The sequence below is a fragment of the Hesperophylax consimilis genome, chromosome 6 (genome assembly GCF_061612785.1).
Source record: "Hesperophylax consimilis isolate HC1 chromosome 6, BYU_Hcon_1.0, whole genome shotgun sequence".
NCBI lineage: Eukaryota > Metazoa > Arthropoda > Insecta > Trichoptera > Limnephilidae > Hesperophylax > Hesperophylax consimilis.
In genome coordinates this window covers 35,263,813-35,286,892 of record NC_142841.1, presented here as the reverse complement: position 1 = coordinate 35,286,892, position 23,080 = coordinate 35,263,813, and the positions used below count along the sequence as shown (strand labels likewise).

At 34.0% G+C, this 23,080-nt stretch overlaps 1 protein-coding gene across 1 annotated transcript in view; it reads left to right on the top strand.

The window, feature by feature from the left end:
* The first annotated feature begins 2,148 nt into the window (after positions 1-2,148).
* Positions 2,149-23,080, top strand: part of gukh (NHS actin remodeling regulator GUK-holder) — a 356,083-nt gene continuing 335,151 nt past the window's right edge. The window contains exon 1 of the mRNA XM_089632635.1: positions 2,149-2,777. Coding sequence (XP_089488761.1) covers positions 2,489-2,777 — 289 coding nt within the window. The 5' untranslated portion in view covers positions 2,149-2,488. The remainder of the gene's footprint in view (positions 2,778-23,080) is intronic.

Here is a 23,080-nt window from a genome sequence, read left to right as displayed (position 1 = left end):
CAACCATTGAAAAAAAAAAAGGCGTTAAAAACAAAAAAATAATGTGCGATGGCCGAGAATCGAACTCGGATCAACTGCTTGGAAAGCAACTACGCTGACCATTACACCACCAACGCCAGTTGTCGAGATGAGCTAAGAAGCATTTATATTTTACTTCAAAACTTTGACTAGATCAAATGAACTTTAATCGGTCCCGCATTTTCGTTTCGGTCATGAGTTGGTTTTACTCCGGTACTCGAAATTGCATGACGCGGGTAAAGAAGTTTCACTTCAATAATTATAGGATTTTTAAACAATTTTGTTAATAATGGACATCAATGTAGAACATATTACATGATGGTAAATCCAAAAACACCACGACTTCAGATTATGAAACCATAAAAAATTTGTGCGGGACTAATGTTGCCATCGTAAAACATAGAAACTGCTATCTATCATTTAATATTACAGCGTCATGGGCCCATGTTCAGTATTTGAATCAGTATTTTTTGTAATGGTATCACTCAATTGCCAGGGCTCCTACCAGGGAGCAACTTGACAAATGTAAATTATCTCTCATATCGAGGTTGAGGACCGACTGATATTTGGGGCTTATGAAAAAAAGATGAGTGGAGATAGTAGGAAGAATGTTGCAAAAAAGCATTTAAAATGGAAAATGCATTGAGAAAAGCATTTAAAATGCAAAATGGTTTTTAGAAAAGCATTTAAAATGCAAAATGGAAAATACCCATTTTGCATTTTGCATTTCCATTTGAAATGGATTTATTTGAAATAAAGCACATCTCTGAATTTAGGTACAAGCGAGTGTTTGAAATGTTCAGTCTTAGAATTGTTACAATTAAAGAGGGTTTTAGAACGAGTAGCTTTTATGGGTACATGAAATTCAATGATGGTAAACAATAGATTTTCAAACAGAAGGACAGCCCTCCTTTGCACAGAATCAAGTAGTTTATCAAGTATTATGCGGCTCCAGCCCAGAGGTGGCTGCCAAACTCAATTGTCGGGCGTACTTGAGATTTGTATAGGATTAGCAGCTGGGCAATATTGAAGAATTTTCTAGCCCTATACAAGACGCCCTTCGTTTCACTGCGGTGAAAAATCATGATACCTACTTAGTTAGTTACTTCTTTTGAATTGGGTTATCTGTAAGAAATTGTATATATCGATTAGCTACATTCTCTATACTTTCTTAGGGTGGATAGCATTATACTATTTATATAATGAAATTAATGCTTTATAATTCTATGGCATATACATAGTATGACATAAACATAGTGAGTAATGACAATGTATTGTTTTACTTCGAAAACATTGCATTCCTTTTTCACACACTTATTTGTAAACGCCACGTCAGGGAAAACAGAGGATGGGTGCGGGGGCGTCATAGTCGGTCAGGTGACTTCAGCGGCGGACCTGCACTTGGTTACATGGTTGGACTGTGTCCTACACAATTTCCTTCAAATTTTTCTTTTCTTCCATGATTTAGTTTCCATCACCAACTCGGAGAATAAATTAATATATTAAATAATCAAACAAGAAAGTACCTGCCTATTCCAATTTATTTTGAATAACGTTGTGTATATTGGTACTGGTAAATCGTTTTAAAGAGTCCCTAAATGTATTACACAAATGATAAAAAAAAATGTAAGAGTTCTAAAGATTAATCAAGTATTTTATTTTAATATCAAAGGGTTTTATTGTGATCAGCAATGGCAATACAAAAAGACATTAAATATTTATATATTATTTACTTCATAGACGTCCATAGATTTGATGCGTTTTCGGGACACCCGATAACTTAATTATTTTTACAATGAAAACTTACTGTAACAATAAAAAACCGATAGTTAAGTTAGAAGGTAATTAGTTAATTTACAGAAATAATAAAATGGACTGTATTTTATCTTTAAAACTCTGTTGTCATGGATGAAAACATTTGACGATAACGTCTAAAGAAAACTGTAAATTTCTCCACAAATGGATTAAAGCTTTGCTAAACAAGAACTTTTGTGTTATACCATAGATGGCAGGAAGTAATTCAACGGCGGAATACTCGCACATGTCAGTTGCCATGGCTACAATAGCGCTCTACCGGCGGCCGTTAAATTCCATACAAACACCTATTTACTCTGTTCCCGCGCCGAGAGCGGCCGAGCAGGTTCTGCGTTTCAACGCTGGGCGATGGCGGTGTTGAGTGAACGAAACGAATGTTGTAAAAAGTTTTAAAACTAATATAAACCGTAGTAAAATTGTGCTAGCATAAATATTTAGTGAACCATGTAGTCTCGCGTAGTTATAAATATCTGTGTCTGTTTTAAATAGTTGTACGAACTTCGCAAAAAGTTTGATTGTGAATGAAACGAAACAAAAGTGAAGTATTATTATTGTTTTCGGCGTTCTTCTCGCAAAGAACATTCGGAAAGCACCAGCAATAGTTTCTTTCAGTGCAGAATAATGCATTTGTGTTGAAGTTTGCACGCGAATCAAGATGCCGTTCGTGCTCAGAGTTGTGGAGCCTAAATACCTGTCCAGGACCAGTTTGCACGATGAGAACGGCCTGGCCAGGGTGAAGGATGATGAGCTGTTGGCTGTCACCAACTGCACGCTGAGCAATGCGCTGAAGCAGCTGGCTTCGCTGGTCATCCTGGCCAACGACATCTTCAGCGACCTGACGGGACACCTGAACGAGGTCGGGGAGAGGTCCAAGTGCCTGCAGCTGAAGATCTGCCGGGTCACAGAACGAGTGGAGCTCTATGACCCAAAGAAAGTCACAGTCCGTAAGTACAAACCTTCTTATTTACTCTCATTATAAATATGTTATGTGAATCTCGTACAAATCACGACCGCCCTGATCTAGTGGAACGAAGCATTCCAAATCTTGGGTTATGTTATTATGCTGAAGAGAGTGGGGAGGGGAAGGAAATGAGTACATAACAAATATTATAATGGTTTTTGCCATCCCTGTTTCACCTGGAAGAGGTCCCGTGATGAGACAGTATTACACCTTTTTAAGGTAGGTACCTAATTTAAGGTGGTTGGGTTTTTGCGACATTTTGTTTTGTCATTTTTACCTACGTTGTTTTGTTTATTTTTTTTAAATTTTAAATAGCTTATCGCTGGCAGGTTTATCAGTTAAATACAAAATAAGTGCACCGAAAGCCCCAAAGATAAAAAGATACCATTAAAAAGCCATCAGAGTGTAAACCGGCCGGAATAAATTTGAATAAGTGTAGTTTAGGCGGCTTGCTTACTCCCAGAGAGGTGCTTAAATAAATTCAAATATCACACCTGTTAGCCCCTGGGAATCCAACACTTCCAGGAATACTGTAATACATAATTTCATAGGTATTTTCGCAGTATTCCTGGATTAGCCAAAAATCGGAACTTCTCGGAATTGTATAAAAAAAAATCATTAACTCTATAAGTATGGCTTTTGCGAAAAAAGATTTTGTGATCACTGGAGAGTTTTTCTGATTTCGATTGGTTCTTCTAAAGTAGTTTCTTTTGGTATCAAGAAATCACTTTTGTATTTTGTCGACGAGCATAGACATACAAATGACGTCAATGATCGACGATATATTTTTGTGTAGATATTATTTATGAACCTTACCCAGTTCGCTTTTCTCCAAAAGCATTAACAAGTTAAAACAGTAGGTATATATATTTAGATTATGTATTCCGGCGCGATCTTCCACGTTAAAATCACTCCAACGGTAGTGTTTACGTTAAACCGTGCGAAATATTAAAGATAGATAAATATTAACCCATAAGCTAGATAAAATAATCACGAATGAACAAAAAGCTAAAGTTATTTTTGGTTATAAACCGAAGAAAAGTAAACAGGTAGAGACTGAAGTTAAGCAAGGGAAGAAGTTTTTCAAAATTATACAAACGCGTGAAAACATATCAGACTATACAAAGAAAAGGATAATCAATTTAGAACAGAGATCTCACAATATATTCAATTACAGTCTATGGGAAAGTGGATGGATTGTTGTCCAAGAATGTTTTTACAACTCTTAGATTGGCCATAAAACCGGTTTCGTTTCTTACAAAAGTTATCCCAGTTGTCTGGTATCTACTGCCTCAGCGATAGATTGGGATGGTCTCTCGAAAAGCTATCTTGTAATAAAACCACCTTCTAGCTGGTTTGTAAAGTCTGTTGTAAGCTCTCGGTTTGGTGTTTAAAAATGGTCAGATAAGATAAACGACCTGTGAAATTGGCCGTTTGCATAATGAGACGTGCACAATTTTAGTTTACACCTCCGTTCCTACCGTAATCCCCTTTTACCCAATTAATTCATCTTTTTTCTTTTCAAATGGGCCTCAATTAATATTTTTATAAAGTTCAAACTGTTTCGAAGACTGTTTTTTTTTGTCGTTGGTGTTCCTCTGTCGCTTTTATATGGATAATATTGTCATGTTTTCCTGTTTTAGGAATTTCTAAATTTAGAATTCTTTAGTTAGTTCTTTTAGAATTCGGAAGATAACCAAAATTTGAGGACAATCCCAAAAAATACGTTTCAAAAACAGACACTCGTACTTACAAGCCACAGACAATCAAACTAATTTCCTGAGTGATATTATTCACGCTCAAATTTTATTTGAATCTATGTATCATTTTCAAAATTGCAACCGCTCGTGTGAAGAATACGTAGATAGTTAGATAAGTACCCACCTATAATGTAATATTTTATTAATTTTTAAAATTAATATAATTGTGTTTTTCAAATTTAGAATTTTTCACGGATTTGCGCTTGTTATATATGTATTCTCAAATCCTTATATCACCAGTATTATTGTTTTTTTTTTACGTTGAAATCTAGTTGTTGATCTTTGAAGCCTAAGACACATATAATCATCAACGCTTATTTGGGCGTGGCCTATACAGATTATATGTTGAGGTGTCACACTACGCTATAATCTTTCTCAGGAGAGGGGGTCAGTTCAATTGTGGAATTCGGAATATCATTTCTTTGTACGGGATCTGTCATCTTGACAGCTGACAGCCGCGTGACCAAGGCGCTCCATAAATTGATCTGATCTTTCGGCTGACGTAAGCAGGAGAGGGGGTCGCATCATTTTCTAATATCGCCTGATTATCGCTGCCACGCCCACACTTATAACACATCATCTGTCAGGTCTGTATGGGATTGTATGGCGAGCGAGATATGGTGGTATAAAAACGCGTTGATGTGTATAGCGTAATGTATCGCCATCTGTGAAAAGTTCTACTCAAGTTCTATTTGAATATCATTATGGGCCAATTGGTTGTTTCAAAAAATTTGAATAATTCATCAATTTTTTAAGTTCATTTTCATGTTTTTATATCATTATGGGCCAGTTGCTTTACAGAACTGAAATAATAATAGAACTTGAATTGTCGCTATCCTGAACGTCATAAGTTTTCATCGCGTTTGAAAGTTTAATTTCAAATTAACGAGAATACATCGAAATGAAACACCAACAAAAGTTCGAGAATCGTTCTTCTATTCATCTATAAGATTGGCGACACATTACGCTATACTCATCATGGCGTGGCTTATTTCAGCGTATCGCCCGCCATATACTACCAATGGGAATGTATGGCGAGCTATATGCTAAAATAGGCCAAGTCACGCAGATATAACTCGTTTATAGCATAGTCTGTCACAGGCTTAAAGGGTAGTAAGTTTATGTAGGTTAGTTTTTTGTATCGGAAGATTCTTATACCTGATTTAGTATTTTATCCCAAATCTGTTGCGTCCCTTGTTCCGTCTGTTTTTCTTTTGTTTATTTTGATAACAAAACAGAGCAGAGAAGTGCACTGCAAAGTTCTCACGAAGTTCGTACCTTATACTTATAAGCTTACCGCTGATACCTTCGTTGCAGTCCCTCTCATAAACAATTCATGTACCAAAGAAAGATAGGTTTCAATGGAACTCTCAGAGATAGGACCATTTATATCTTATATATAAAAGTATACCTTATCCCTTGGATAAGCTATCAAGAGGATGGTGAAATACCTGTCAGTGTAATATTATTATTATGTATGTTCGTATATGATTGCGCACCGCTGAGAGCCCAGTTGTAAGCTCTATTTCTGTTACATGCGTCGTTTATGAAAAAGAGGGAGAGGTTGCAACAGAAGTCTCAGCGGTAGCACAATATTTATATTCACATCCGAATATCGCATATAAACGATTTACATATAAAAGCTTGTATTCGTAGTTCGTACTTATTGGCATACCGATCTGTTGTAATGCTGTTAGTTATAGTCACGGGTATAACTACGTTCGAAAATTGGAACCGAAATATTGTGACGTCACATGATTGCCTAATTATATCTACCAAAAACTCTGAAAGTCTATGGAATAAATTTTCAGAGTTTTTCATTGGTGTATACTATAATGAGTAGGCTCCGAATGAGAATTGTTCTGTCTATGTATTGGCATATCTATGGTTCTTTAGGACCAAATTTGTATCATACAAAAAGCCCGAAGATATTGATCTAGTGAGTGGTTTATTTATGGTTATAGTTTATGAGAACGAAGAAGAGGTCTCGACGGAGCTCTCAGCGGTAGTACCATATTTATATGTGCGTCCTAATATAGCTTATAATACGATTTACGAATGACAGCGTTCGTAGTTCGTACCGCTCTTTTTGAATTCTCTTTCTATTACATGCGTCGTTTATGAGAAAGAGGGAGAGGTTAAGGCGAAGCTTAATGCCAAATCACCATTTTTATTAATCTTTATAACGAATTGGTGTACATTATGAATTCTAAAAAATATGCTTCAGAAAAATTGAACGTTTTCCTATCGTTTCGTTTGAGTAGAATACAAATAAAATAATAAATTACTCAATAAAAAATATAAATGTAAACTACAAATAAAATAGGTAAGTTTTTAGATTCTCACGGCCAAAAGCATTTTTGTTGTTTGTTTTTGGGGTGTTATGCCGTGTTGCGCTAACTCCTTCTTTAGCCGACGTTTCGGACAGCGTTGCAGTGTCCATCATCAGGGCAGATCCGGTAGATCCGAAGATGTGTAAATTTTGGTTGTCGAAAATTCACACATTTTTAATTTGTCAAAATTTACACATCTTCGGATCTACCGGATCTGCCCTGATGATGGACACTGCAACGCTGTCCGAAACGTCGGCTAAAGAAGGAGTTAGCGCAACACGGCATAACACCCCAAAAACAAACAACAAAAATACAAATAAAATATATTTTTTCAATAGAAATGTATGAACGTGTAAAAGAAACAACTTTAAAAAACTACAGTGTTATAGCTAAGATTATCTGTGACAGTTTTACTTGATCAACTTTTTTGCTTTTTTATAAAATTATTTACAAAATAAATAAAAAACAGTTTTGTGCTTCAAATCGAACGTTTCTAGACTCCGTTTGTCAAGCGATTATAATGCCTATTACCTACAGTATAAGGTATACCAAGAATACACACATTTTTGGTTTGTAGATCCTCTCAAAACGGAACTCTAAGTAGCAGGCCCATATTACATGTACGTCTGAATGTAAAAAATATAACATACAAGTGACAGCGTGTGTTCCGTCGTTTTTACGTCGGTTTTTGTTAGAATCCGGATGCGATAGTGCCGGTTGGAAAGGTAGGTAGGTACTAAATTAAATACAAAGCTAGTATCACCTGGCCATCCAGCGGATACGAGGAACCTAAACAACCATGTTGAAATACCGTGTTCGCTGTTGTTCATGGTTCGCGAACAAGGCAATTATTTATTGCGGCACCGACTACGACTGCCAGTTGCGCCAAAGCGTCTGTTCTGGCTGCGAATTTACTGAGAGACAATGTGCGACGACCTAAAAAACGCCGGTTAAAACACATTACACATTATTTTAAATTCCCATTCATTCATTGTATCTCGTACCTACATGAAAGCTTGTGTTTAATATAATCAGATCAACGTATCCTATATGGATATGTATGAATCATTGTTGATAAGAATCCAAGTGACTCCAGATACCGTCGATCGGCTGGATAACCTCAGCATCCAACTTTGACCTCGAACAATTCTCCACCATAACCCAACCAAGCAACATTTCTTTTTTTATATACCTGTCCGGTGATATCTCTCCAGTGCGATCAATGTACCGAAAAATATTATTTACTTAATTTTTTGTATGTTGCTGCGTATAAACAGGAGAAAATTTCGCGAGCTGAACGAAGCAACCGAAGTTTTTTCTCCTGTTTATACGCAGTAACATACAGTAATAAGAGCACCCCTGTCTGTACAGTGTTAAGACAATATCGCCACCACCAGATTGGGCAGCATTATGAAGATGGTTAAGGTAGGGGCTGTAGGAGGGGATTTATTAATGTGAATGAGGACAAAAAAAACAGATGCTAGATTGTTAAGTGAAGCTAAGGACGCATTTTTACACAGAATTTGAACAATTCATCGAATTTCGAAGTTCATTTTCAGGTTCTGTGAAAGTTCTACTCAAGTTCTGTTTTATTATCACTATGGGCCAGTTGGTTGTTTCAGAGATTTTGAATAATTCATCAAATTTCGAAGTTCATTTTCAGGTTCTGTTTTAATATCATTATGGGTCACTTGCTTTACAGAACTTAAATAATAATAGAACTTGAACGGAACTTACACAGAGCTTGAAAATTAACTTCGAAATTTGATGAATTGTTCAAATTCTGTGTAAAAATCCGTCCTAAGGGTCAAAGTGTTCTCTCTCCCCGAACATTGAAAAATAAACGATTATAAAATAAGGAGTTGGTTCTGGATATAATGGTATTGTGACACACCTATAACTTAAAGATACATATAATTAAATCTAATATCCTTCCTTATCGTTCATTTCATTTCCTGCAATCGTTGCCGGGAATATAATTTGGTATCAACCAATGACCCCTACGCCGACAAACAAGTCGAATGTTATTTTATCAGTATTTATTATGAATATAAACTATTATTAATTATTAAATCAATTAACAATTAGGTTAGTGTTATCTTTCTCAAGTTTAATTTCATTCACTTATTTATATTGCGCGAGATCTCTTACTAAATTGTAATCTACTTTTACTGTCGAGTTGAACACAGAACATAATATGTACTCGCTCAGTTTATGTCGTACGCTATTGCAGTACGCATTGATCTTTTTAATTTTTAAATAATATAAAATAAAGTCGCTATCCGCGTCTCTCTGTTTATGCTATTAGTTCTTCTAAACTTCGCAACGGATTTTGATAGGGTTTTCACTATCATTCAGAGAATTTCTTCTGGAAGGTTTATATATATTATTTATTTTTTATTCATTTTCGGGAATTCGACAGTTTACATTTAATCAATTTGTTCATAAGTATTATATAGTAAAATAAACCAATTATGGATTTCCTTTTTGTGATTTTAACTGAGACAGCATAATATGGAATAAGTTATTTAAATTTGTGAGAAAGGAATATGAATTAAAAAATTTATACAAACAAAAGATTATATAAAACGAAAAATTTACAAAACCAATACATTTATAGCCATGGAGAGAGGTTGTAGATATAAATCAAATCATAATAGAGATATAAACAATAGATAATAATAATAATAATACTTGGATGCCTTGTATAGCGCCGTTTTTGTGCAAAAACACCTCAAGGGCGCTGTACAAACTTATAATACATTTCTACAGTGATCTATGTTATTACTTAACTATTTATGGAGAAAATATACAGTACAATACTTACCTGGTAGGTCACTTGAGATTAACACTTAATTAACATTATCTAATTGTTTATTGGCGAAATTTAGATACAGGATTTAGGACTTAATTGAAAAATTGAATATAACTGGACTTTCTCTTAGGATTGGTATATTTAATTTAAGGGTACGACAGCTTAAAAAGGTAAGTTTTTAGTTTTTTTAGATACATAAACATTATTCATAAACCATCAGAGAAATATTCTTTTATGGACCTCTTGTATTTGTTAAGTTCGCAACTGAAAATATCAACCTTGGATAATACGCTATTGTAATTATTGCGTAGTCTGTTCAGGGAAGAATTCTGCTTAGAGTTCGTTTTGCTTTGATCAACTCTGAACAGGACACAAGAGCGTGTTGAATGTTATACTTATAGAAAGTAGAGAAACGTTGGATGTTTTGTAAAAAGGTCATAAAAGAAATATTTTCGAATCTTGATAAAGGCCCATAGAAAAGTCCGCGATGGTATGTATCTATCTCCTAAAGATAACCCCTAGCAACGCCGGGTACGTGTCAGCTAGTTTCGACTAAAATAAAAAAATCCTAAAGCGCCATTGATAAATGAATGAATTTACGTCATTGATGCGATTGACAATTGTGACTTCTTATTGATGGGTATTTTGATAGAGCCCATAGTCAAGCGCCATTGGCTCAGCGGAATGACCGTTTCACTATGCGATTAATAAATATCTCGTTCAGTTATTGCTTTATCTATCGAGCCTTATGGAATTCCTTTTTTGTTTTCTCATCAAAATTTGATAGAATGCATTCTCATCAACAACGAGTCTATTTGCCGAGTTTCAGCTCGATTGGTTATCGGGAATGGTTTTAATTTCCGCTTCCAAGATTTGCATTCATTCCTTATCGAAAACAAAAGTGAAATTCAATTAGATGCATTTAAAAATAGTTTTTTCTACGGTTAAAAGACGGTTTGTAATAAACCTAATTATGAAATTAATGACATACCGGTCTAATCTACATACTTTTGTATTATGTTGCGTAAGAGCAAATAAACAATCTAGTCATCAGATACGAGCAACAGCTTAAAATGTAAAGTCTCTGCGGTCTCACCAAAGGAAAGTAGTTGTCGCTCTTATTGAAATATATTATTTAGTCTATGCTATGTACACTGCACAGCATTGGTAAATGAATTAGTGGTCCGTATGGTGATTTCTTCAAGTGAAGAACAGTAAATCAGTTTAAGTTGAATAAATTGTTGAATACAACAAAGACCCCGCTTGAGTCGAGGTTGCGCTAAGGCCGGCCGTACCGAAATTGTAGCATTCCGATTTACATATTGACCTTCAATCGCTACAAAGGCTTCTTTTGGATAATATCTAAAACGAGTTTCGGGCTTCCCGTGACCAGTAAGCATCGAAAAAACGCGAGGCAAGTATGGAATAAACATAGCACTGCGCCAATGTTGAATATCCAAGACATAACTTTCAAAGCCAACAGACAAATATTCGTATAGATATGAATCGTGCGGCCGTTAAACTTATTTATAAAAATCTAGTACCGATTTAGGTATTATTGTAGATTCGGTTCAATGTCTTCGCTTGTAAAGCGTTTAACAATTTAGTCAATTAATTATTAATTTACTAGAGACAAACTACATTGCATTATAGAAACGCACCGTACAAGACAGAAAGAAAATATTGACTAAAAAGATTTTACGAATCAAAAACATAGAATTAAGGAAATAAAGGAAACATATAAGAGGTGGGTAGGCACTCCATTGAATCCATATCTCCCAATGCGACGCAAGGCAATGGTAGATAGAGACATAATGTGGCTCAAGGTACCATGGAGAGCCAAAACACCGATCTATCTATTCTGGAAAACTTAAGCAACCATAACATGCTATCAAGTATTTTCCAAAACCGAAAACTCGAACCTCAAATAATTAATAATTGTCTGATTGATTGTTAGAGTGTTGGTCATCAATTCGAATTGCATATGTTTCCAAGCAGTATGGGACTTTGAAGAGTGTAGGTCACTGGTTCAACAGAGCATCGACCAGGTATCATAATCCTCAGCACTCAGCAGTGAACAAACATAGCACGAAGGAAAAAACTTTCCTGGAATGGTGTTATCAAAATGGTTTGATATCGAGTGCAAATAATAAGTGATAAATAATAAATTTGCTATGGAATATAGACACCATTCTTATCAATGTAATTTTGTTTATACAGAGGCCGATACAAACGTATGAACTTCCTGGTAATATTTGCATTATTATTGAACTATTTTCTGACGTCCGACGTTTAATTGACATCGCATTTCTACACTGTGTCTTTCACTTTGTATTACTGGCTTTGTCTGATCTTCAAGTTCATTAACACCGTCTGATTCCGATAGCAGATTTTTTATAAATATCGCTTTTCTATTAATATTAGTTTAAGTCTAATCGGTTGCCTGAAGGCTGGTAATCTACATAATTCTATGACACGGACACCTGTAGATGCTTTATTGAAGCAAGGATCCATGACTAGTAGTTACCGTCAAGAAAAGTATATTTGCTCCATGTATGCTTAATTTTATCTTTTTTGTCTGATAATACGAATAAAAGATTATCCGGAGATCCAAGAGACATGACACTATCAAATATGAACCTTAATTTGTACTTAATTTCATGTCAAGTCAAAATAACGGAAGAGTAGGTATGTACGAGACGATCCGTAATAATAATAATAATATGTCGATGATTTATATAGCGCCGTTTATACGAAAAATCACCTCAGAGGCGATGTACAAAAAATAAGATTTCGTTTGAAGTGCTGTAAAAATAAACTTATTGATCATCAGATGACTCGATTATTATTAGTACATCATCAAATGAAGAGAACCCAAAACGAATCCTTGGAGTAACCCTGAAGTAAGTGTTGCGAAATTAGACGGTTTATTTATGAAAATACTTTTATATTTATGTGAATACCACACATGAGTTTCAACTCCTCCACATTGTCCGGGGACTATGTTATCACAATTTTTTTATGTTTTATTGTATTTAGTTATAAAAAAAGTAATTAATTTAAATTTACTTTTTTTACATCATTTATGCATAACCCACGAAAAGCTATTTTCTTTTAACATCTGTTGGTAGTTCATTATATATCTTGAAACCTTTTCAATAAAGATTATTTGGGTTCCTGCAAATTAGTTTTCGGAATACAAGGAAGGTTGGGTGGTACCTGGCTTAAGGATATGGTCACCAAACACGTCCAAATTCATTTCAAGCAACATTTCAATTCTCAATAGTGGTCTCCACTGGGGACATACTGAGAGTATTCTAGTAAATACTCTGATGTTATTGACGACATTAAATTTTATGATTTCTTATTACAAGTTTGCGCAATTTCAGAGATTTGTTGCGTTCCAGCCTTTCCACAAAGTATGTAGTCAACATAATTGATAATTGGAATCGTGAAGTAAATGACATTATCGCTTTTTGCTTCTCACGAGAAATGATTGACGTTTAGTGAGCTCCTCTCTTTGATCGTGCCTCACACCTATACCTCTGATTAGGCGGTGTTGTCAGCCTCTATTAATATTATTATTTTATTATAATCTCGTTAAAAATACAGTGCTTATTTAGGGGACCCCTAGCTCCCGGAAGTACCTACTCAATTCCCTTACCGATTTTCAATTCCTTGTTTAAAACAATTTGATCGGATTTAGGGTTTAAAATGGGGCACCTCTCTGTCTCTTTCTGTTACAAGCGTTGTTTGAAAGGGAGGATCTTACCACTTACCAGCTCTCAGTGAACGACCATAACTAGTCACTTCATACAAACATTTCTCGTATAATTGCTTATGACCTAAGAATTATTTTTTAATTGAAATACGAAAGAAAATCGCCATAATCGTTACGATATTATGAGTTCAGTATAAAATGAGGTCAATATTTTGTTTCGTTTATAATATTCGAATGAAATTAATTTAACACGCTCACAACAACTAAAGATATAAAGATATATTTTTTTTTTATTTTGATAATAGAAGATACAATATAATAAAATATTACATAACAATCTTAATTAACTAATTAGAATTCCCGGTTAGTGGAGAATTATTCTCGAGTTTACCTGGGTAGTTAGTCAATTTACTAATTTATTTATTATTAACTATTAGTATCTTTTTTAATGTTCTCCCATAATAATATAGAAGTGTTTTGTCGGCGTGTCCGGTGTGCCTGACGTTATGTCAATAATTTTACTTTGGGATGAAATTGATTCAAATTTATATAAGTTCTTCGTTATCCTGTCTAGGCCCTAGGATTCGAATGTAATTTGCGACTTCAGTTTTCTTTTAATTCTGTATAAATTCGTTCTGAACAAAATCAGCCGGTAATAAATTTATTTGTAACTTTGATGTAATATTAATTTTCTTATAATTAAATTATACATAATATAAATGAAATCCTCAGCACGGGAGATCCCAGTGAGGATATCATTATATCTATTTGTTACACAAAAAAAAAGATAATAAAACACTTATTATTATTATTATTATTATAATATAGATCACACTCGTAGAAGTAAGAAGCCAATAGATTTTCTATTCTGTTATATATATCTATAGTATATAAAAAAGAGTGTCCCAAGAAGAGGACGTTGCTTTGTTTTTAAAAAAATCTACATTTTTATTCCGATTCGAGATTGATGAAATTTTTGCATACTTGACCTTCAATGTAAGTGAAAGGTCACAATTTACACGAGTTTTCGAAAAAGCACGCCTATCCCCTTTTCCTATCCCTTAAAGCAGAAATTCTGATACTTGATGGAATTTTGCACGTTTGCTTCCAAAATAAGAGGAAAATAAATTACTCAAAGAAGAAAAAATAACGCACAATCAATAAGTTTATTCTTGCCCATCCTAAATTCCAATGCTGGCTTATTAAACTCCAACTTCCTTCCAATTCTCCAAACACGTGTTCCAAGTCTCACCGAGACAGGAGTTCTCCTGGCTGGGGTGGTGCAATCGTATCGTCTATAGAATATATTTTGAAAAACTCTGACTTTAGCTATTTTTCCAATAAATCCAATTCTAATACGTAAAATTAAAAACGAATTTTGCCTTTAATCAATCATTTCTCAATAAAATATTCAGGCAACGTCGCTTTTTTGATACATTTGCCGACTGATTGGCTCCGGCGGTCCCAAAAGATAATACAGGACTGGGTACCTACCTACCTACCTGCCTGCCTGGGCCCTTGGCCCACACAATTTGGGCCCTTCATTACCGCGGCCATATTGGTTTTTGAAATAAAAAGGTAAGCCCCAAACCGAATCCCGCCATAGTCGGATCTTAGATACATCAGGCGACCACGGAAAGGTCAGGTGTGACGCATCGGTGGTTTGCGAACTTTAAAAAAAATATTTTATCGAACGATGAGTTAGAAAGCCTTAACCACTCAATTGTTTAAGTTTACAACATAACCAACAAGCCCTTTAATATAATATTGTTTTATAATAAACCACCTTAGCAATATGCGAATTTCTAATCGGATTAATCAGTTCTTCGATCTCGCTTAAAATTGTGTATTTATTTTATAATTCTGTTACATTTTGACTTTAACTATCGGAGGTGATAAGATCTAATCTGTCCTTTAATGGCAAAATCCGATGGATGTGTGTTGTAATGGCCGTGTTACCGAAATAAGCTTAATTTTTCCTTACTTGTGATTTAAAAAAAATTATTTATTCAAATTTAAATATTATATAAACTTTGACCATCCAACTAGGAAATTCCCATTTTAGGACAGTCAAATTGACAAGATTACAAAGCTGACAGGCACACCACAATATAAGACAACAATGGAGACCGGGTAAATGATTTTTTTTCATCACTTTTAATGACTTTTTAAAGGTGCGTTGAACTGTAATTGTGTTGAGTTATCATGAAACCGTTATGTAATTCCTTTCGTTTTCCTACTTCCGTTGCGCTAAATCGTATTTTGTTAGCCGATTTGAGAGTCAACGGGTTATTCTCTAGCCATAGTTTTATGCCGTCTTCTACTTTGTTATGTACTTCTTTCTAATTTCTACCTCAAAATAGCATAACAATATCAACGTTATTATGTGAATGAAAAAATTACTGTTACACAGATCATTGATATAAATATTGAACAAAATAGGCCCGAGCATGCTTCCTTGGGGTACACAAAATTTGATCAAAGCGGAATTGCTTGGTCTATCGTTAATTTTAACTTTTTTAGTATCTGTTATCTAAATAGTGCATAATAATACATTTCAATTGATATCTCTCAACGCCGATGATCTGTAATTTATTAGAAGTATTTTATAGAGATGGTTTCAAACGCTTTGGCCAGATCTAAGAAGAGAGCGATGGATTTATTTCCTCAATCGATATCATCGAAAATATTTTTTTGTTAATTTTGCATGTTCTGTTTGTAGGCCTGACCGGAAACCCAATCAGCTATTTGATAGAATATTATGATTTTATAGACTAAGACGGTCTTTTAACGATTTTCTCAATTATTTTTGACATAGGGTTAAGATGGGCCGGTAATTTTGAACGTTATTTGTCTCCATTTTTACGGATCAATATTACATTTGATTGTTTTAAGTTGTTCGGGAATATTCCTTACTTGGAAGTTAGATTACAAATTAAGGCAATCTGATTTGCTACAACGGAATTCAATACTTTCAGTAGATTTGTCGAGACTATCTGGCCAACAAGCATTCGATAGTGATTCGATGTTTTGACACCATCTATCATTTTTGTGACTTCTTTAGTGGCTGTTTTAATTTACGCTTTCCACTTTCTTGATGTTATATTGGCTAGATCGGGTTCTGTTTAGTTTCATTTTTTATTTCAAACCTTTTTAATTAATCAATTTCGTTGGCTTGTTGACCTAAGTGTCCAAACGTCTTTCTCGAAGTATTTCATTAAAGCATGCATGAATTTCTTAGCAATAAAATTTTAAAACCAAAAATACGTGATTTTGCATTACTTTGCATTGCGTCGCCTTAATGTTGTCTATTCACTAAAATTTATAAATCTTAGAAACTTCCCGTCATTTTATTTACCTAAAAACATTAACTAGTGACGAGAATTAATTCTCACGCTTCTCGGTAAGCAATGGTTACCCATCCCCTTTTAGAACCTAACCCAATGTAAAATCCCAGCGGTACTCAACCCATTTCCACGAGTAATTCCATTCAAGGTTTTTTTACAGGTAAATCTATTGTAAGTGGAACACGTATTGTTCTGCACAAGTACTTGGTACGCTCATTATTGTAGGTGTGTATATCTACTGTCATTGTTTTCATACTTCCTCCACAAGAGCGCTCGAATTGTCTGCTTAGTTTCATACCCAAATTATTATATAACTAAAGATGTTCTTTCGGAGGTCGTGCTTATTTATGTTATTTTGAAAGCAAAGTGCCCGTAACTAAGACCGAGTTGTTTCGCAAAAATTCAAATGTAGCATTGTCATCAGATTTTTTTGAGCGTTGAAAGGTTCCCTTTAAATGCCGATTCTAAATCCGTTTCAGCTTTGAACAAATTGTGATAGCGGAAGAGGACAACCATCATGTCGTTAAGGTTAAACGCAACGCTCGTTGTATTCTACGTGTTCACAGATGGCGTTAATTAATTAATTTTGTTTAAATACGCTTTTGCAAGGTATTGCTTTACAATATTAAGACAAATCATTTGTTTGCGCCCGTATATACGCAATATGAATATGAATCAATAGTTTTGTTCGTTTAAAGACTTAATTCTTTCGAGAAAGGCACACAAATACAATATTTTACCGATGATTCAATCCAATATTGTATTTGTATGCCTTTCTCGATAGAATTGAGTTGATTTATGCAAGAAAAAAACATGGCCAAAAAGTGCCTTTCATTTTATTTTGTGGATGTTCAGGCACAAATATTTAAATGTTTTTCGATATTTTTTTAAATTACTTAATTTGCCACATTATACAATAAAACCATAACCGAAAATGGGTTCGTAAGTAGGAGATTTTGAACTTTAAAGCAGTTTTCATAGGCCCATACATTATTTTTTTATGGGCTTATAAAAAGACTTATATAAAAAATACTCGATTATTTCAAAGGTGTATTCTACTCGCAGTATTTAATTAAAGCATCTGAAACATTTCTAGGCGACCAAATTTTCAAACCAAAAACACATAATTTTGCATTACTACGTATGGAATCGCCTTAAGTTTTATGACATGGTTGAATAAAATTAATTAAATAAAACTTTACACTTTTATCCAAAAAATACTAGATTATTTCAAAGGCCAGGATGTATTCTACTCGCTGTATTTAATTAAAGCATCTGAAACATTTCTAGGCGACCAAATTTTCAAACCAAAAACACATGATTTTGGATGTGATTTCATATTATTTTCAGCGACAAAGGGATAACAAATGTAACTATAATAATAATAATAATAATAATAATTGGATAATTTGTAGAGCGCCGTTTTTGTGAAAAATCACCTCAAGGGCGCTGTACAATTTATTTCCTAGGATCTACATTTGTTATTTAGAAATGATACCAAAACATACTTACCTGGCAAGTCACTTCCAACAAACACACTTATATTAAAAAGTTTATGCTTATAAAAGATAGAACTGCACGCAGAGGAAAATATATCAAAAAAACACTGGTCGTCGCATGATCTTAAGTCTGCTATAGTTTCAATATTGCAGATATTCGATAAGTTTTACAATGTCCAGAATTTTCTTCTCTGAAGTCGATTAATAAGTTTGATAAATTTGATGCAAGCAATGCATTTGTGGAAGCACTGTGTTCGCGTCACTCTAGATGCGATACCTATTATACTATTATTGAGATGATTATTAAATTTTCAAAAGTAATGTGTACTCAAAAATATTTTAATCAATTCGTTTTAAAACCTCTCAGTGATTCTTTGTTAAATCCAGTTTATCTATAGACCTCGAAATAGACTATTTATCGGTTTTGGATTCAAGTTTAATTGACTGCGATAAAACTCCTCGAGCGTTACATGCTTGCGTCATTGTCTGGTTATGATGGGTGTTGGAGAGGACTTTATGGCTGTTGATATAACATCTCCGGGAACGTTATACGATAATGTAATACGTACTCCATCACCGTTACCCATTACGTCCATTACCAATATCGTCCGTTTCATTGCTCCATAACTAACATTTAGTGGTGTGACATTATAAATTTAATAAGTTTCAGTTACAGGGTTTTAGTAACTATCACCATTCGTTAGTCTTGGATATTATCTGCCTGTACAGAATATAAATAAATACTAATATGTTATGTACATTCTAACGCAGCATCGCGTTAATTGGTCAAATGCATTGTATATATAGTTTTGTGTTAGTGATAATAATAATAAATAAAATAATAATAATTGGATGATATATCTTATAGCGCCGTTTCTGTGCAAAATCACCTCAAGGGCGCTGTACAAATTTATAATACATTTCTACAGTGATCTCTGTTATTACTAACTATTTATGGAAATAATATACAGTACAGTACTTACCTGGTGGATAGTCCGGCGGATGAAATCTGTTACCATATAATGGCTATAAATGTATTGTTTTGTATAAATTTTTTAATTCGTATTTCTTTCTCACAAATTTAAATAACTTATTCCATATGCTGTCTCAGTTAAAGTCACAAGGAGGAAATCCATATTTTTTTTCTTTTACTATATAATACAAACTGATTAAATGTAAACTGTCGATTTCCCGAAAATGAATAAATGAATAAATAATTTTTTATTTATTTATTCATTCATTTAAATTTACACACAGTACAATATGTTATATACAAGATATAATGAAAATATATTTTGTGATTATTGATTATTGTACCTTATCAGGTCGAAATTATTGGTTCCTAACTAGGCAAATTGCCCGTTCCAAGAAACCAAAAAATATGTAAAAGTAAGTGTGTGATTTGTCTATGTCTATAATATATCTCATTAATGTTTTAATTTGTGATGTTTAATCGTTACACGTCGTTTTACGTCGTTAATGAATAAGTTGATAATGATTTGCTTAGACTATAGTTAGTAATAAAATAGATCATGGTAGAAATACATTGTATATAAGTATACAGTTATTGATGTGAAAATCATCCAAATCAAAGATATGTTTAGTCTAAATATTATAATTACTATTTTTGATCGCAGGTTTCTTCAGGGCGTATTTAATAATATAATTGTTCTGTCTATTACATACTTATCTACTTTCTCACTCAGTTATTAATTGTATTTTCTGAAAATGCCAATTTGCGACAGTCTGATGCAGTAAAACACTCGATAGGTGAGTTTCGTTGTCAAGAAATATGCACAGCTTTCTCAGCTTAATTTCGGTAAACACCTATTTATCTATGAACTTTTAATTTAACTGTTGAAAATTAAACGATGTGCCATAATTATTAATAATGAATATATAATTTGTGTACTTACAATCTTTATGATTTACGGTACTAATCATATACATATATATATATATATACTTCATGTGTAGCTTATTGATAATCAAACCACCATTCCAATAAAATTAAAAAAAACTATTTGATTTGGTTTTTGAACAGCCGTGCCCAATAATAGTTCTATAACAAATAATTAGAATTCCTTTTGAAGTGGGGTCCGGACTCAACTACCCTAGTAGTTACCCCGGGGGTCACACCGACCAGGACCACGAGCAAAGTCCCTGAGACCCCCTACGGGCCTCACTGACCGCTGTCAGGACCAACAGACCCTTCCCAGAATAGTTTTGTGCCCGTCATGTTCTGAAAGAATTTGAATTGAATAGGCTTGGAAAAAAATCCGACGATCGAATTACAAATACTTATTGAACACCAGTATATGAAGGAAAAAAAACTCGCATACTTGCCAATGGCTTAATTTTTAGTTACAATGTGTGCGATACATACAATTAAATACTAATACCCGATACATAGTTGAAATCAGTTAGAAATCAATGATGTTTATGTACATTACGTTACGTTTCGTTTCGTTCTGTAATCCAAGCTCTACAGTAGTGTGAGAAGCGAATAATAAATCTGAGTTAATTTGAAGCATCCATCCATCCAGCTTCACCTTCAGTCCGGTAATACTGTGTCTTACATTGTTCTGTGAAGGTCTTGTATCCTTGTATGGAAATTAAGTCAAATATTTAAACGTTGTAAACTGAACGATGGTATTTTTGATTAAGATATGACTGAAGAACCTGTCCACAATTACTAACTGAGATAATTATTTTTTAAGAAAAATAGATTATTTTATGTCCCTATTCCATCGAAATACTTCCGTACCTTCATATTGTTGCCCAGATCTTTTACGCAAATAATTTATGGTCTCCTCAGGGGAGAGATATCAAATAACGGTTAGCCAACTTGGAGGAGAGATGACTTTTTGTCAAAACTGCTGACCTTGTACAGTTTCACATTTTTGTCAGCCACCTCGGGCCTGGAACGTCTAGATACCTATAGGTATCTACCTGAAAAGACTCTGCCTAGAAACTCTGCCTTTAGTCCAGTTATATTCAATTTTTCAATTAAGTCCTAAATCCTGTATCTAAATTTCGCCAATAAACAATTAGATAATGTTAATTAAGTGTTAATCTCAAGTGACCTATCAGGTAAGTATTGAACTGTATATTTTCTCCATAAATAATTAAGTAATAACATAGACCACTGTACAAATGTATTATCAGTTTGTACAGCGCCCTTGAGGTGTTTTTGCACAAAAACGGCGCTATACAAGTCATCCAAGTATTATTATTATTATTATTAAACAGGCAATACGTTTGATAGATCCCCCTATCTTATTGGGCAGATTTAAGTCTTTCGAGTATAGACGCAGCATATACCTACGGCAGGAGAAGGGGTCAGAACAATTTACGGAGCACCGTAATTACGCGGCTGTCATCTGTCAAAGTGACAGCTCCCATACAAAGAAATGATATTCCGCGGTAGTCCCCCAATTGACCTGGCCCCCTCTCCTGAGGAAGATTATAGCGTATTGTGTCAGCGCAACATATAATACGTACATATGCCACGCCCAATTTATGCACCCACAATATTGCGTAATGTGTCTAAGGCCTTAATTGGACGTAAAAAAAGAATAAATGAAAGTAACTTACAAAAATATCGGAAAAACATGAGGTACGAAGAGCGTCAGAAGATAAAAATCCAACACATGATATTGAATTTCTGCAATGAATATTAAATATTTATTTATGATTTTGCCAGTCCTGCGCCACATCCTTGTCAACTAGATCAGGTTTCACTAGAATATCTCTATCTGCATACGTTATGTATATCGCATATTATTATGATATATGTTATTGTGGTAACTCGATATGCGCCCTACAATCGAACCAGCCAACCAACCAATGTTGCAACACACGTACCTACATAATATGGAAATCAACACTAGTCAATAGGTAGGTATCTAAATATAAATTGAAGCAGGTTATTTAATACAAATTATTCAGTATTTCATAACTAATCACGGCAGTTTATGAAGTATTAACACCTCAGACATATTTAGTCATAAGGAAGTATTTCCGCTTTGCAATAAAATCTAAATAAATATAATATTTTTTAAGCTATCCGAAAACTAAAAACTGTTTTTGAAATTAGATGAATTACTCTTTCAATTTTAATTATTAAAAAATATTAATTTTTGAAATAACAGAAATTTTTTTAACACAAACATTTCAGTTATAAAATTAGCTCAGCTTACATTTTTTTAACAAAAATTGCTGGTAATGAAAAAATAGAAAAACACATACGTCTTATCAGACAAATGTATTATAAACATTATTTTCACCTCACTTTTTTTGTTATTTCGTATAAAAATAATTAATAAAAAATAAATCAGAGTGGAAGATACTACCAGTATCGCCCTGGTGTAAGACCACCATTCAGAATTGAAACGTTGCTCCAAATGGCTTTAGCCGTGTTTAGTGACTAGATCTGAATAGCCAGGTACTTCCCCACCTTCCTCTTTCCCTTCCCCACTTACCTTCAGCCTCACAACATCCCCCAATTGGGGATGCCATAGTCTCACTGGCTCCAGACGGGAGCAGTTGGGACTCTTGTGAGGTATTCACTATAAAAAAATAAAAAACTTTTTTTTCATGTTGTAGTCGGAAACTTAAGTTTCACAGAGGTGCAAATTTTAATTCTTTTTTGGTTAACTTCTAGATTTCAATACAAAGCGTGGTGTTTTCTCTTTCTAATCCAAGTTATCTTCATATATCTCACTATCTAAATAAGGAAGACAACGATTACTGTGAGACCTATATGAGTTGTTCCTGGCGGGTTAAACAGAACCAGAAACTAAGTTCGG